Below are 16,180 nucleotides of genomic sequence, written 5' to 3' on the forward strand. Positions count from 1 at the left end.
TAAAGATTAGAGCAGAAATAAGTGCAATACAGTATAGAAAAACCATAGAAAAAATCAACGATACTAATAGCTGTTTTTTTAAAAGAGCAACAAAATTGACAAATGCTTAGGTAGATTAACTAAGAGAAAAACAGGGAGAATCAAGTAGAATCAGAAAGGAAAGAGGAACATTATATAACTGATGTCACAGAAATAAAAAGGATTATAAGAGACAATTATGGTTAATTATACATGAATGAATTGGATAACCTAGAAGAAATGGATAAATTCCTGGAAACAAACAACCAGCTAAGACTGAATCACGAAGAAATAAAAAATCTGAACAAACATATAACTAGTAAAGAGATTGAATCATTAAGCAAACACCTTCCAACAAATATAAACCCAGCACCAAGTGGCTTCAGTGGAGAATTATACCAAACATTTAAAGAAGGATTAACATCAGTCCTCCTCAAATATTTCCAAAAATTGAAGAAGAGAGAATATTTCCAAACTCATTCTATAAGGCCAGCATTACTCTGATACCAAAGCCAAAGAAAGACACGACAAGAAAACTACAAACCAATATCCCTTATGCACATTGATACAAAAATCCTCAACAAAACACTAGCAAACCTAATTTAACAGCACATTAAAAGGATTATATACCATGAAAAGTGAGATTTATTCCTGACATGCAAGGATGGTTCGATATATAAAATCAATCAATGCAATACACATTAACAGAATGAAAGAAAAAAAATCCACTTGATCATCTCAATTGATGCAGAAAAATCACTTGACAAAATTCAACAAACTAGGAATAGAAGGAAACCACCTCAATACGATAAAGACCTTGTATGAAAAGCCCACAGCTAACATCATACTGAACAGTGAAAAACTGGGAGCTTTTCCTCTCAGATCAGTAACAATGCAAGGATGTCCACTTTCACTATTTTTATTCACCAAAGTACTGGAAGTCCTACCCAGAGAAATTAGGCAAGGAAAAGAAACAAACGACATCCAAATTGAAAATGAAGAAGTAAAATTATATCTGTTTGTAGATGACATGATTTTATGTGTAGAAAACCATAAAGGTTCCACAAAAATACTTTTAGAATAAACGAATTCAGAAAAGTTGCAGCATACAAAATTAGCAAAAACATGTCAGTTTTACTTCTATATGCTAACCATGAACAATCCAAAGAAAATCAATAAAACAATCCCATTTACAATAGCATCAAAAATACTTAGGAATAGATAGCCAAGGACGTTAAAGATTTATACACTGAAAACTACAAAACATTGCTGGAAAAAAGTAAAGACGACGCAAGTAAATGGAAAGACATCCTGTGTTCATGGATTTGAAGACTGAATATTGTTAAAATATCCATACATCCAAAGATTCAATGCAATCCCTATCAAAATCCCAATGGAATATTTTGCAGAAATAGAAAAAAAATCTTCCTAAATTTCATGGAATGTCAAGGGACTCCAAATAACCAAAACAATTGTGAAAAAGAACGAAGTTGGAGGCCTCACGCTTCCTGGTTTCAAAACATATTACAAAGCTACAGTAAATCAAAACAATGTGATACTGACATGAAGACAGGCAATTAATGGAACACAACCAAAAGCCAAGAAATAAACTATTATGTATATGGTAAAATGATCTTCATCAAAGGTGCCAAGACCTCACAATGGGGAAAAGGACAGTCTCTTCAATAAATAGTTCTGGGAAATCTGGATATCCACATCTAAAAGAATGAATTTGGACACTTATACCACATATAAAAATTAACCTAAAAAATGGAGAAAAGACCTAAACATAAGACCCAAAACTATAAAACTCCTAGAATAAAATATAGGAACAAAGCTTCATGACATTGGATTTGGCAATGCTTTCTTGGATATAATACCAAAAGCACACATAGACAAATGGAACTACATCAAACTTAAAAACTTCTATGCATCAAAGGTAACAGATAGAGTGAAAAGGCAACTTACAGAATAGGAGAAAATACTTTCAAATCATCTATCTGATAAGTGGTTAATATCCAGAATATATAAAGAACTCCTACACCTCAACAACAACAACAACAACAACAGAATAACCCAATTAAAAAGTAAGCAAAGTACTTGAATAAACATTTTTCCAAAGAAGATATACAAATGGTCAACAAGCATGTGAAAAGATGTTCAATATCACTAATCATGAAAGAAACGCAAATCATAACCACAATGAGATATCACCCACACCCAGTAGGATGACCACTATCAAAAAATCCCCAAACCCATAATATAACAAGTGTTGGTGAGGATGTGGAGAAATTGGAACCCTTACATATTGTTGGAGGGAATGTAAAATGGTGTAGCTGCTACGGAAAACAGTATGGAGGTTCCTCAAAAAACTAAAAATAGAATTACCATATGATATAGCAATACCATTTCTAGGTATATAACCAAAAGAATTACAACAGCATCTTGAAGAGTAATTTGCGCACTCATGTTCATTGAAGCATTAGTCACAAAGCTAAGAGGCAAAAGCAACTATCATAAGGAAAATGTGGTATATAGGTATTGTGGAATATTATTCAACCCTAAAAATTAAGGAAATTCTCTCACATGCTATAACGTGGATAAACCTTGAGGACATTTTATTAAGTGAAATAAGCCAGTTACAAATGACAAATACTGTACGATTACACTTATATGAGGTATCTAAAGTAGTCAGACTCACAGAAAAAGAAAATAGAACAGTGGTTTCCGGGGCTAGGAGTAGGAGAAAATGGAGAGAAGTTGTGCAGTGGTTATAGAGTTTCAGTTTTGAAAGATAAAAATTTTTAGACATCTGTTGCACAACAATGTTAATATAGTTAATACTAGTGAAATGTACGCTTAAAAATGGTTAAGATGATAAACTACATGTTACACATTTTTTTACCACAATTAAAATTTTTTAAAATAAAATAAATTTAAATTAAGATTTCTGGGTTATGTTAACCTACTCATGGAGGAAAATGTTTCTACTGTCAAATTAATAGTAACCTTTTCAAGGAAAGATAGATGGTTTCCAGAGGGTTGTAGTGAAGAGAGAAAATCTTATTCATGTGCTCAACTCTTTAATTTGAAAGAGTTGTGAGATGAGATTCAATGGACATTTACGATACTCTACCTGGATTATGGGGATCTGTACAAATTCTGTAGTCCCTTTACCAAATGCAATTTCTCAAAGTTTAGCTATTCTTTATATGAGTACAGAACTGGCCTTCTAATAATCCATTATCTAAATACATCTTACTTTTCTCAATTTATGAAGATTTGAATATAGTTAGAAACCATTCTTTAGAAGGCTGCGAAGTACAACAAAATATCAGATATTTTTTAAAGTAGAAATAGTCACTCCCTGATTGCAGATACAGGAATTAAATTCTTAAAATGCTTGAAGGCATTAAAATGTTGTAAAGGGAAAGAGATTGGTAAAAAATACTTAAAACTGTCATTTCTAATAGACTTCACTCATCAATTTATTCAGCAAATATATACTACATGCCTACCATATGCTATGTAGGCTACACTGTTAGAATGGGTATCTCTGATGAATAAACAGCCATATCCTAGCCTTGTGAAGTTTACAGTCTGGTGGGGAGAGAGAATAAGCAAGGTAATATAGAAAATATATAATTATAAATTGTGACAAATGCCAAGAGGGAAATAAACTAGTAGTACTGAGAGAGAAAGAAACAGGAGGAGCTCTAGAGCGATCAAGAGGCCTCTGATGAAGTGACAGTCACAAGGAGGCTGCCATACACACAAATTACCAAACTGACTCAAGAAGAAATAGACAAATCCCAAAAGCCTATAACAAAGACATCGAATCAGTAACCAAGAATTCCCCAACAAAGAGAAGTCCAGGACGAGATAGACGGCTTCACTGGTGAATTCTACCAAACATGTAAAGAACAATTAATATCAATCCTACTCAAACTCTTCCAAAACATAGAAGAGAGGGATCACTTGCTAACACATCCAATGAGGCCAGCATTACCCCGAGGCCAACACCAGACAAAGATACTAAAGAAAAGGAAACCACAAGACCATTTTCTTTTATGGAGATAGAGGTAAACAGCCCCAGCAATAGCAAACCAAATCCGATGTAACATTAAAAGGATTATACACCATGACCAAGTGGGATTTACCCTAGAAATGCAAGGGTGGTTCGACTTAAGAAAATCAATTGATTTAATACACGATATCAATGGGATAAAGGGGGAAAACTCCACATGACCATCTCAATAGCTGCAGAAAAAGCATTTGAGAAAATTCAACAAATACCTTTTCATAATAAAAACAATCATCAAACTAGAAATAGAAGGGAACTTCCCTAACATGATAAAGGACATTTATGAAAAACCCACGACTGACATCCTACTCAATGGTGAGAGACTGAAAGCTTTCTCCCTATGATCAGGAACAAGACAAGAGTGCCCTCTTTCACCGCTGCTATTCAACATTACACTGGAAGTCCTAGCCAGATCAATTAGGCAAGAGAAAGAAATAAAAGGCATACAAGATGGAAAGAAGTAAGATTATCTCTATCTGCAGATACAGATACCTCACTCCACGTGTAAAAGTTCACTCAAAGTTGATCAATGACCTAAACAAAAGAGCTAAAACCAGAAAAGGATTAGAAGAAAACACAGGGGTAAATCTTCATGAGCTCGTATTTGGCAATGAATTCTTAGATTTGACACCAAAAGCATGAGCAACAAAGGAAAAAAGAGATAAATTGACTTCCTAAAAATTAGAAACTTTTGGGCAAAAAAAGGACATTATCAAGAATGTGAAAAGACAATTTATAGAATGGGAGAAAATATTGGCAAATCATACATCTGATAAAGGTTTAATATCCGGAACTCTTATAACTCAACCACAAAAAGATAAGCAACTCAATTTAAAAATAGGCAAAGGAGTTGAATAGATTTTTTTCTTTGAAAAAGATATACATATGGCCAACAAGCACATAAAAGGATTTTCAACATTATTGGTCAATAAGTAAATGCAGATGAAAACTACAATGAGATATCACTTCACAGCCAATAGGATGGCTTTAGTTAAAAAATGAAAGGGAGAATAAGTGCTGGCAAGGATGCGAAGAAACAGGAACCCTCAGATATTACTGGTGGGAACATAAAATAGCACAGTTACTATGGAAAACAGTTTCTGGTTCCTCAAAAAGTAAAACATAGAATTACCCCGTGACCCAACAAATCCACTCCTAGATAGATATTCATGAAAAATAAAAATATGTCCACATAGAAACTTCTACATGAATGTATATTGCAGCATTGTTCGTAAGAGCCCCAAAATGGGAACAAGACAAATATCCATTGATGGAAGAACTGATAAACAAACTGGCATATATATGCAATGGATCATTACTCAGGCATATAAAGGAATGAAGTACAGGCATGCACCACATAATGACATTTCGGTCAATTATGGACCGCATATACGACAGTGGTCCCATAAGATTAGTACCATACAGCCCAGGTGTGTAGTAGGCTATACCATCTAGGTTTGCGTAAGGACACTCTATGATATTTGTACAGTGATGAAATTGCCTAATAACACATTTCTTACAATGTATCCCTATCATTAATTGGTGCTTAACTGTACTAGATATGCTATAACTTGGATGAACTTTGAAAACATTAAGTTTTTATATTAATGAAGTAGAAGAAGCCAGACACAAAAGGTCACATGTTGTGTGGTTCCTTTCATATGATGTGCCCAGAATAGGCAAATTCACAGAGACAGAAAGCAGACTGGTGGTTACCAGACAGGGAGGGAGGTCTGGCAAGGATTACTTAATGGGTACAAGGTGTTTTCCCGAGGGGATAAAGTTTTGAAACTAGAGGGAGGTGGTGGTTTGCACAAAATTTTCAAAAATTTAGATATCATTGAATTGTACACTTTAAAACAGTTAATTGTCGGTTATGTGAATTTCCCCAAAATAAAAAAAAAAGTGAGGAGGAACTGGCTTACTTTTCTTTTTCCTCTTGAGATAATGCTCGCCAAACAATTTTATTCAAGTGCCTGTTCAAGAAAATCAACAATAATCATTCAGTAGCAATACTTCATTTCACGGCAAACGGCTGACCCCAGGCTCTAAAGGGCACTTCAAGGAGAGGCCAAGCCAAGCGCCACCACCACTGGACCACGCCACTGCCATTTGCTTAAAGAGAGTGGATATGTGTCCCCACCTCAGCATCACTACAGAGCCTCATGGCTTTGTGGAAATCGTGTCAAATATTAAAGGAGGGCCATAGCTCTCAGCTCAATCAGGTACAACCCAGGCAGAGAAAAGGCAGTAAACAAACTGGTCCTCATTATCTCTGCATCAAGATGTTTCTAAACACGCACCATTTTTCTCCCTATGGAAAAATATACCTGTGCCCTTCGCTTGCCTTCTGTAGACATTCTCCTGCCTGGATCCTCAAAGCAAAAGGGGTTAATAGGGTCATTAAAAAAGGGTCAGGAGACACTTTAGGGCTCAACCAGCCTGACCTCCTTGTTTTCCAAATGAGGCTGTGGAGAGGGGCAAACAGATGCAGGGCCTTGCTAATCCACCACAGCCAGCTGGAGGTGCTGAGACCAACGTTCATCACTGAACGTGTTTGCAGAGAGATGCTGTCAACCCAAGAGGAGAGGAGGAAGTCAGAGCGGTGGGTTCTATAGGGTAGTTACAGCTCCTTCTCTTGTTACTAGTCACTGATGCTGCCTTCAGAGGTTCCAGCCCATTTCCGTACCGCCACATCATTACCCAAATCAGCCTTCCCTGAGTGCAGGGCACAGAACACTGGCTCCGCAGGTTGTAAGCTGGCGTTCCATGAAAACAAATGCTTCCATAAAATGAGGTGGGAGGATACTGTCACTCTCCAGGAGGCATTCTTCTAACCACAGGACCAGCATCAGTGGCACAGGGCTCTGGGAATACACTTTGGGTGCTATTATCCTGCCCTGATGGCCCATCGCAGGCTTGGTGAGATCATGGAAAGGGTGTGAGGCATGGTGGTGAAGAGCACAGACTGGAGCCAGCCTGCGGGGCCAAGAGCTCTGTTAGCTTCTCCTCTCACTGGCTGTGAGACTTCAGGCCAGCAGCCAACTTTTCAGTGGAACGAGGCTAATATAGTACCTCCCTCCTAGTGTTGCTGTGAGGCCTCAATGTGCGAGTGTGTGCACAGCACGCAGAACTGTGTCTGACACAGATAAATACTCTGCAAGTGATAGAAAGAGTCTGGAAGACGGAAACAGGGCAGCTCAGCGCTCTGTCTCACTTAAGGTTTTGGTTCTGTGGGCCTGTTTGGAAACTGGATCTCTTTAACCCTGTGGTTCGGTAACAATGATCAGGGCTTCTAAGACTTGTTCAGAGGATTCATAGGATGCATTTTTGGTTTTTGCAGGCGTGCTTTCTGAAAACAAAAACCTTTATTTAAAAATCCTCTTAGGTCTAAACCTTGAAAGTGGAAGCAGTATAGTAGGCAGTGTGGACAAAAGCTTCAGAGCTGTGTGGGTCTGGGTTCAAATCTCAGCGTCTCCACTTTGCTGCTATGTGATCCTGTGTTTCCTAACTTCCCGAAACTCTGCTTTCTCATCAATAAAACAAGAATCACACCAGCCACCCTTGGTGCAGAGGATTAGTGAGCTGCATCCATAAAGTGAGCAGGAATAACAACGTTCGTTCCCTCCAGGTCGTGAAGAAGGGTGAGGTCTGGAAACTGTGAGAAACCATTGGTGAATGTGGGTCCAATTAGCCACCATATGTCTCTAATTTTAATTCAATCCTTTCGAAAATATTTTTCCAAGAGCACATTTTCATAACCTTTGTTATTCCTTATTTTCCATCTTCACTGAAATATTTCAAAATACACAGGGAAGACAAAGTGGGTGAGTATAAACTGAGGGCGGCTGAGAGTGTGTTGATCCTGATCCAGCTGACTGGGTAGGCGACCGCTGCAAAGCCTCGTAGAGTGTGGGATGACAGCAGTCAGTGCTGGGAGGGCACTGGACGTGAGGGCCTCTCTGAGTTTCACTAATTACGTTTCATATTCTGCATATCTTTAGACAAGTGGAACAAGATGGAAATGGAACTGACATTTATACCAACAAATTCTTAAATACTATTGAATACAAAAGATGAAGTTTTATCTGTATAATATTAATGTTAATATTAATATTATTACATAACCATATTAAACAATATTAAATAATTCATTTAATATAAACATAAAATAATTAATAATGATTCAATAATTAATATTAAATAATATTAATCATATTAAAATTAATGTCGATCATATCAAAATTAATAATATCATTAATAATAACAATGTAGTATAATATTTCTCTAAGGGTACTAAAGGCTTTTCCAGAGATTGAGACAAATCACTACTGTTTGTATTTTGTTTTTCCTATTAAAGAAAGTCTCTCATCTGCCTGGGAAGGGAGGTTCCCCGTCCTGCTGGAGACCCTCGGGAAAGGGTCAACGTCATGGGAAGAGCTGTGCGACTATTACATTCCATCTATTTATGGTTATTTTAGGATCAGCAGATTCAGGGAATGAAAGGGAGAAGTAATTAATGTTAATTGTTCTTCGTCTATAATTTACACAGCTCTCACAACCACCCTGAGATAGATCTGGTAAATAAGGAAGCTGACACTCACAACCGTCACTTGGCTTGCCAAGTAGACGTCAGAGCCAAGGATGAAAGGCAGAACTGTCTGACCCCTCAGAGCCCTAGCTTGTGGCCCTGCACCAGGCTTTCACAGACCAGGTAATTATAGAACTCAACTATTTCATTAATTCAAGAAAATTAAATTATAATATGAATGATATTATTATATTACATTTTTGAATAACTGAATTTGATGGATGTTAATAACTAAACTTGAATTAGATCAAATTCAAATTAAATTCCAGTAGTCAAATATATATAGACCAACACCTGCTAGGAAGAGGACACAAGGGGGCTGACGTCCTCACAGGGGAGAGACAGGCTTGTGCAGAGGCTGTGAGCGCTCTGAGGGCCACACGTAGGGTGGGCGGAGAGTCCCTGGAGAAAGGCCTCTCTGAGGAGGGCCATTGGTGCTGAGGCAAGAAGGGGTGAAAGAGGCCAGGTGGGGGACAGGAAGGGGGCAGCAGAGCTGAGAGGCAAGGGAAGGCCTTCCTGGTGCCAAGGCAGAGAAGAGAGGCAGCGCCATGGGAGAAGGCGACTGCAGAGCAAAGTCTCAGACCCACGGGGAGGGTGAGCCTTGGCAGAGTCAGGCTGCCTGAGAGAGAAACGAAGGGCAGGCAAAGACTCAGAGGAATCCTAAGGAGCCTGTGGAGGCAGCTGAAGAGGCTCATGCAGGACAGCCTCAATTCTCAGGTGAGGCCAGTGGAAGAGGCTCAAGAATAAGATTTGGAGAGGCCTGTGATGGGCATGGTGTGGAAGGACCAGCTTCTGGATTAGACTGTGGGCTCCACATGGCAGGAGTCAGGCCTTATACTTCTTCTGAACACACACTAGACACGCTGCAAAACGATAGTAGACCAGTAAACCCTGGCCTGGGCCACACTATTAACTTGTGTGTACTTTATTTCCTTTTTCCCACCCACGTGATGGTAAATGGAAACCCAATTGCACAGCTTCCAGAACCAAGCATAGGCTTGCCTGGAGAAGCTAGGCACATTCAAAGTTTAATTAAGTGCTGTGCACTAAGGACTAATTAAGCGCTGAGGGGCGGGCTGGGGAGGGGATTAGGGAGCTGGGACAAGGGTGAGACTGGGTCATCTGCCCTCATGAAAAGGAGGCCCCATCTCAGCACTGACACAGTGACCATTTAAGAGCATAATTTATACTCTGGTCGACTTGATCATCATCTTTATGTTGATAAAAAATTATGTAAATAATAACATATATTATGTCCATTATCTCATTACTGTGGAGTTTTCTTAGTCACTTCACAGAATGTTCGATGCTGAAATGATCGTATTCCCTCTGCTAAAGGGAAAGCTTTAAAGATCTCATGGAGACGAGATTTCTATAGATTTTGGAAAGGGAAGACGGTTTCTTTAAAACTCTGCTGGACATATTCAGGCGATGCGCCTAATGCAGTGCCTTGCACACGGGAGGCCCCCTGTGTGAGCTGCTGCTGCTACCGCTGCTATTCCACATGGACAATTTTTAAATAGCTGCTCCAGATGAAAAACCCAACTTAAAACAAGAGAGAGCAAGTCAAAACAAACAAATTCCACATCCATTAAAGAGCAGCCAGGAGTGATACTCACCTTTCATAGGACTTAATTGCCTGTTCTACTTTTTGCTTGTAGATGTTGAGGTTGACTCCTTGGGGGTTAATTAGTGTCATCTTATTTGTGTCGTGGCACACATGTGCCAGAGGGAACACCTGCGCATCAATGCCAAAGGAAAGTGTCATTTGATAGGTTAACGCGTGCCTTCAAAAATGGTCTACATGGCTGGACGGTATGTTTTTCCAACTGTAAAATCAATACATTATAGTAGTAGAAAAATTAGAAAATACAGACAATCATAAAGAAAAAAGTAAGAATCAGAGATATCATTGCTAACCTATTCATTTCAATTTTTAAAACTATATATTTTGAAAATCACCACCACCACGCACACAAAAAAACAAAACTGTTTCAGGAAACCCTAGTCAGAACTGAGTGTTATCTTCATAAGCCTCTGTCAAATTGGTGAGAGTGACTGATAAGAAATCGGAGCTCATTGTTGCTACTTTGTAAATTACTAGTTGGGTTAAACATCTTTTTTCATATACTTATTCATTTGATTTTTTCTTGAAGATACCCGATTATAGTTACTTTCTTTTGACCATTTTCTTTCTCAATTTATGAGGTTCTTATAGATATGAAATAGAGAAGGCATGGTAATCAATGAAAGAGAGGGCTTCTTTTGAGTTCTTTCTGGCCGCATCTGGTGCTTACTCCTGGGTCTGGGGATGTCTCTGACTCCACGCCATCTGAATACTGCCGGTAATATTATATGTTTACCTTTTTGCATATTGCCTACCTCTCCCTAACAGAATGTAAGCTCCATCAGAGCAGGAACTTTTCTTTATTCACTACTGTATTCCTATCACCTAGAACAGTGCCCAGCACATAATGTGTCCTCAACAAATATTTGTAGATAAATGAACAAACGTATGTTCACGAAAAGGTATATTCCATATCTTAATATTTAAAAAAAAAAAGAAAAAGGAAGTCTAATAGGAGAATACTAAGACACGATATCATTTCAATATTGCCTATGATTTCAACCACAAGGAGCATGTAGGCATTTTGGAAATGTGGGGAATTACTTTTAAGAAGTAAATCTTTACTTTCAATCAAGATGATATAGTTCGTGCTTTTATGTTCCCCCTTGCCTCCAAAATCATGCCCAAATTGTACTGTTGTTGTTATGTAAGAAAAAAATGCACAGAAAGAAAAAAAGAAAAGAGGAAGGAAAGAAGGAAAAAGAAAGATGCATGGTTGACAGATTTCTAGAGACAGAAAGTTGAACAGAACTGTGAACAAGTCGGCAGGGTTGAAGCTCTGGGCTTGTTGACTCTGTGTCCAAAGATGGCAGGGGAGTGGGAGCTCAACTCCTGGGAAGCAAGTGAGACTATGAGCGCTCCGTAAGACAAGGGCCCACATCAGCCTCAGTCCTGAAGCCAGCACTGGTGTGAGGATGTCTCACCCCTGAAAGAAGGCCCTGCATATCGAGAAAAAGCCCTGATGTAGCCTCGCAACCAAGGACTCAACCAAGCCACCCGCCGTCTACAGCATTCCCCTATCAACATGGAACTGGAGCTCAAACCGCCAACCAGGGGGTGCCAGGGGATGGACTTAGGCAACTACAGAACAGAAGGAGAAAGAGAGAAAGACAGATTAAAAATATCTTGTTAAAATGAGCCAGCATACTAAAATTCCAAAGTATACACACAAAAAATGCCCAAAATGATAGCTGAGCAAATCAACAATCAGAATGTCAGTTCACTTGAGAAGAGGCTAATTTTATGAGCCAACTAACAATAACTTTATATTGATTATGCTTAAAATTAATTATGATTAGGTTGTTCAAAGATGTAACAGTCATATAAAAGTACAAAAACATACAGAAGTGTCATAGGGAGAAATGGATAAGAAAAAGAATAATATTTTAAATAAAATATATCTTGGAAGATATAGGCATTAAAATGGAAAATTACATATATTAATTTTGTTTATTTAATTAATTTTTTAATTAATTAATTAAAACATCAAGACCTAAGCAAAAACATAGGCAAAGCTTTAAAAAACTGAAAAGAAAGAAGTGAAGAGGCTGCATAGTCAAACTTGTCAGACACATAAATTTATCACGTGGCTTCTAAGCCACCTTCATCAAAGGGAAAGAGCCAGAACAGTGCATTATAAGGTGAGTAGACTGGACTTTGAAAACAGAGGAAAGCTTGCAGAAGTGAAAAAAAATCCAAAGCCCATCTTTCAAAATAGAGCCACATATCACAGAAACTTTCAGAAGAAAAAAAAGTCAGTCTCAACAAATGAAAGACCCTCATATTTTCATCACCCCTGGAAAAAACATCCTTAAGGAGTCTATAAATAGCTCTTCAAGTTTGCCAGCTTTTATGGCTCAATTGCAAATCACTATCACAAAATATTTAACAACATTATAGTATTTCACCATGCTCAGCTTGACTCCTGACTTAATGTACTTGAAGAATGTACTTAATGTACTTAAAGAAACCCTATTGTTTAATGTTCTACCTGCCTCTTTTGTGAATTTGGATCTCATGCCTTGCACGGCCATCGTGTACTTCTGTGTGGTAGTAGTTCAAATCTGGCTCATGTGCACCCACTCTCATTCCTTTCTGCTTGCAGATTTAGGGAAAGACAAAGTCATACTCCACACCGGCAGTCTGTGGTCTTAGCTTTTACAACATGGTGGTCATGTGAAGGTCCCATGAGATATTCTCTTTATGATGCCAAATTTACTGTGATTATGAGGTCATAAGGGGCATTCTCATAGGGACTTAGGGGATCGGAATCATGGCCACTCTACTTCTGCAAGGAAGGGGGTTGGGAGGAGAGTGAGATTAATGAAGAAACTGACAGCTCTGTTTGAGAGGGAAGAAAACCAGCTGATCACACTTCCTTTGAAAATGGTTTACTTATTACCTCTTATAATGCAAATCAAGCAAAACCAACTAATGAGGGGCTCTTCTGGACAACATTTGATAACCAAAGGGAGCCTCAAGGTATTACCTACTTCAGTTCTTTTGATGTTAACCTAGAAGCCTAACCAAATTGATATTAATAATCACACCCTGTGTGGGAAGATTTTAACTATGGGGGAGGGAGGGAGGGAGGAAAGGTGGTAGAGAGAGACTGAGATCGAGAGAGAAACGATAACAGCAGAAGAGCTGGAATTCACTGCCAATTTGGGCTGATTCTGTTAGACTTTTCCCACTGTTGGATCAGAGATACCCTGTAAGCAACCACTGTAGTTGAGAATAGTTTCATCAATAATAATAACAGTGTTTCTCCTGTACTCTACCAAGCACAGGGCACTCTCTACATATTTTCTCATTCAACCTCTCTAGATATGTACACTGAATTGCGGTTTTTTAATATGGCTTCCCTTTCCACTAAACTCTATAGCTCTTTATTCCTTTTTAAAAACAGTAGTTTCTAGTACAATACATGTACAAAGTAACTACTAATTGAACACATGAAAGACTAAAACCAAAAATAAATTAAAATAATGGTCAAGGCTCAACAACTTTTAAAAGTTTATCTATATTATAAGACATAATTAAGTTTGGATTCTACCAAATTTGAATTCTTGGTGATTGAGGTGTGGGAAAAGTGTAACTCTGCTATTTTTAAAGTGGTGTTTGCTAAGAACGAGAATAATGCAAACAAGATTTTCAGAGTATATTTAACTTACATAAGAAAACTATTCTCAAATAATAAAAGAACAGAAAATTAAAATGAAAAATTTTCACACAGCAATTGGCAAAGATACGGAAAAACAGGCACTCTTAAAATTCAAAGTAAACTGCCCGATAACAGGGGGATAGTTAAATAAATCATGGTAATTCATATTATTGAATATTAGTACAACCATTAAAGTTCATCTAAACACGGTCGTTACAAGGAAATATGTTCACAACATATGCTAAATGAAGAAAGCAGGATGCAGAACTGTACACACAGCTGTTTGTTAAAATAACACAGGTATAATTCTACTTGACAACATCCTGGCTGTGTTTATAAGCAATCCCACAGCATTTTGAAAATGGAAAATAGTGTGAAACTGGTGTTTACATATTTATTGTTCAACCCCAACTAAATTCACCAACTTCACTGTTTTTCAAGTAAATCACTTCTTCCAATAAATATCCCTGAGCTTGCTGCCAGATTGGCCAAGGAGAGGTCTGATTGGCCGTTGAGTAATGAAAATGCAAAAGCTGTGCAAATCCCACGCGGATGACTCTGGACATAGAGGCGATGACGTTATAGACATGGCAGTTGTACACATTGCTGAGCGCTGAAGCTTAACGTCTGCTTTCAAACAGAAACATCTCCAGGCTCCACAGAAGAAAATGAAGGCAGGGCCACAAATTAACTGGCAAACATATGTGTCAATAAGATCCTGCATAAATGCATGAAAATCTGTTACTGCGGTGTAGATTACATCTCACATTTTTCAATCTACACTTTTAAAAGATAGAAAGATTATTTTTTCAATTTAAATAGTATAGTAGATGAATAGTAGATGAATATTTGCTGGCATGAAATGATGTTCACAATAGGTTGTTGAGTAAAAATGAAGGTACAAAACAGTATATTCAGTTTGACTTCATGTTGGTAAAACTAAAACAAAAAACAACGGATAAATATGTAGTGAAAAAGGTCTGGCCAGATAACCACCAAATGATTCATCTTTGGGGAATTAAAACTCATTTCTTTCTCTTTCACTTATCTGTATCTTCTAGTTTGTCTACACAATGAATACATATAGCTTTTGTAATAACTGTCCTTTTAATTTTTGAATTAAAATAAGCTTTTCTATCAGTTCAGTTTTGAACGCTACAATATTTGAAAGCAACAAATCACCATGTCTTTAGCGGTATGCCTAAGCTCTTGGCACCTAACATTCCTTGTCAGCGAAATGAGATGAACAGCCACCTCACTAGGTTGCTCTAAGTTTTAGATGAGAAACTTTGATGAGATCAAATGCTTCTCTCAGAACCTAGTATGAGGTCTCACCACATAGGAGATTTGGGACCTTGCCATGGCCCATCAGGAGTAAATGACAGAGCTGGGGTGCAAGCCCAGGCTACCTGACCACAAAGCTACATGCTGAACCCAGATCAGGGCAAGGCAGGAAGCCTGATTCCATGCTGCTAAAGACATGATGATGATCATGATGATGCTGATGTGGACTTTCCAAAGGTGCAGACTAATGTTCCCAAATTATTTCGCTTTTATTTTCAAAGCAACTGGCAATACACAGCTTTGAATTCCAGATTCATCAAATAACTAAAACCATTTTATTCTGTATATGATTTGGGGATGAGTTAATCTTTTGAAAGACCTAAGGTAAAATTTTCTGGTCCATTGGAAACTAAAAGTGCCAGTTAGCATCATGTAATGAAGAGTTGCCAGGGCAACCTGCCTGCTCAGTACTTCATTTCCAAGGTGACAGATTTGATGCTGGACCAGGAGACACTGAAAATCAAAACAGCATTGTGTTCCAGAAGAAGAAAGAGCCCGTACATAAGTCATGAATGAAACAAAGAGCTGGGAACAAAGCCAAACACTGCTTTATGGTTCTACCCAGACAGATGTGGCCGTGCACAGAACATAGGAGAAAAAGTCAATTACAGTTCTCAGTGAAGTGGGTTAAGATTCATGTATCCTTTTCGGCTTCATTCCACTTTTTGTCTACTTTTTCATAAAATGTTAGGACCAAATCTCAAAAGGCCATACATCTCACTAAGTGGGATATATGTTTCGATAATTGCTTTCCTATTCTTTCCATTTATAGCTGAGGGTCTCTTGCAGTCAGAGGAAATATTAAGGAATAAAAGAAGTGAGCGTGCTTTGAGGGTGAAATTGGAATTAACT

At 38.0% G+C, this 16,180-nt stretch overlaps 1 protein-coding gene across 1 annotated transcript in view; it reads right to left on the reverse strand.

The window, feature by feature from the left end:
* The window catches only part of VWA3B (von Willebrand factor A domain containing 3B), a 190,129-nt gene that overhangs the window by 43,109 nt on the left and 130,840 nt on the right, over positions 1–16,180 (reverse strand). The window contains exons 20-21 of the mRNA XM_070512783.1: positions 10,313–10,431; positions 6,028–6,078 (exon numbers count right to left, since the gene is read on the reverse strand). Of these exons, the coding sequence (XP_070368884.1) occupies positions 6,028–6,078; positions 10,313–10,431 (170 nt within the window). The remainder of the gene's footprint in view (positions 1–6,027; positions 6,079–10,312; positions 10,432–16,180) is intronic.

Source organism: Equus asinus, chromosome 6 (assembly GCF_041296235.1).
Source record: "Equus asinus isolate D_3611 breed Donkey chromosome 6, EquAss-T2T_v2, whole genome shotgun sequence".
Classification (NCBI taxonomy): domain Eukaryota; kingdom Metazoa; phylum Chordata; class Mammalia; order Perissodactyla; family Equidae; genus Equus; species Equus asinus.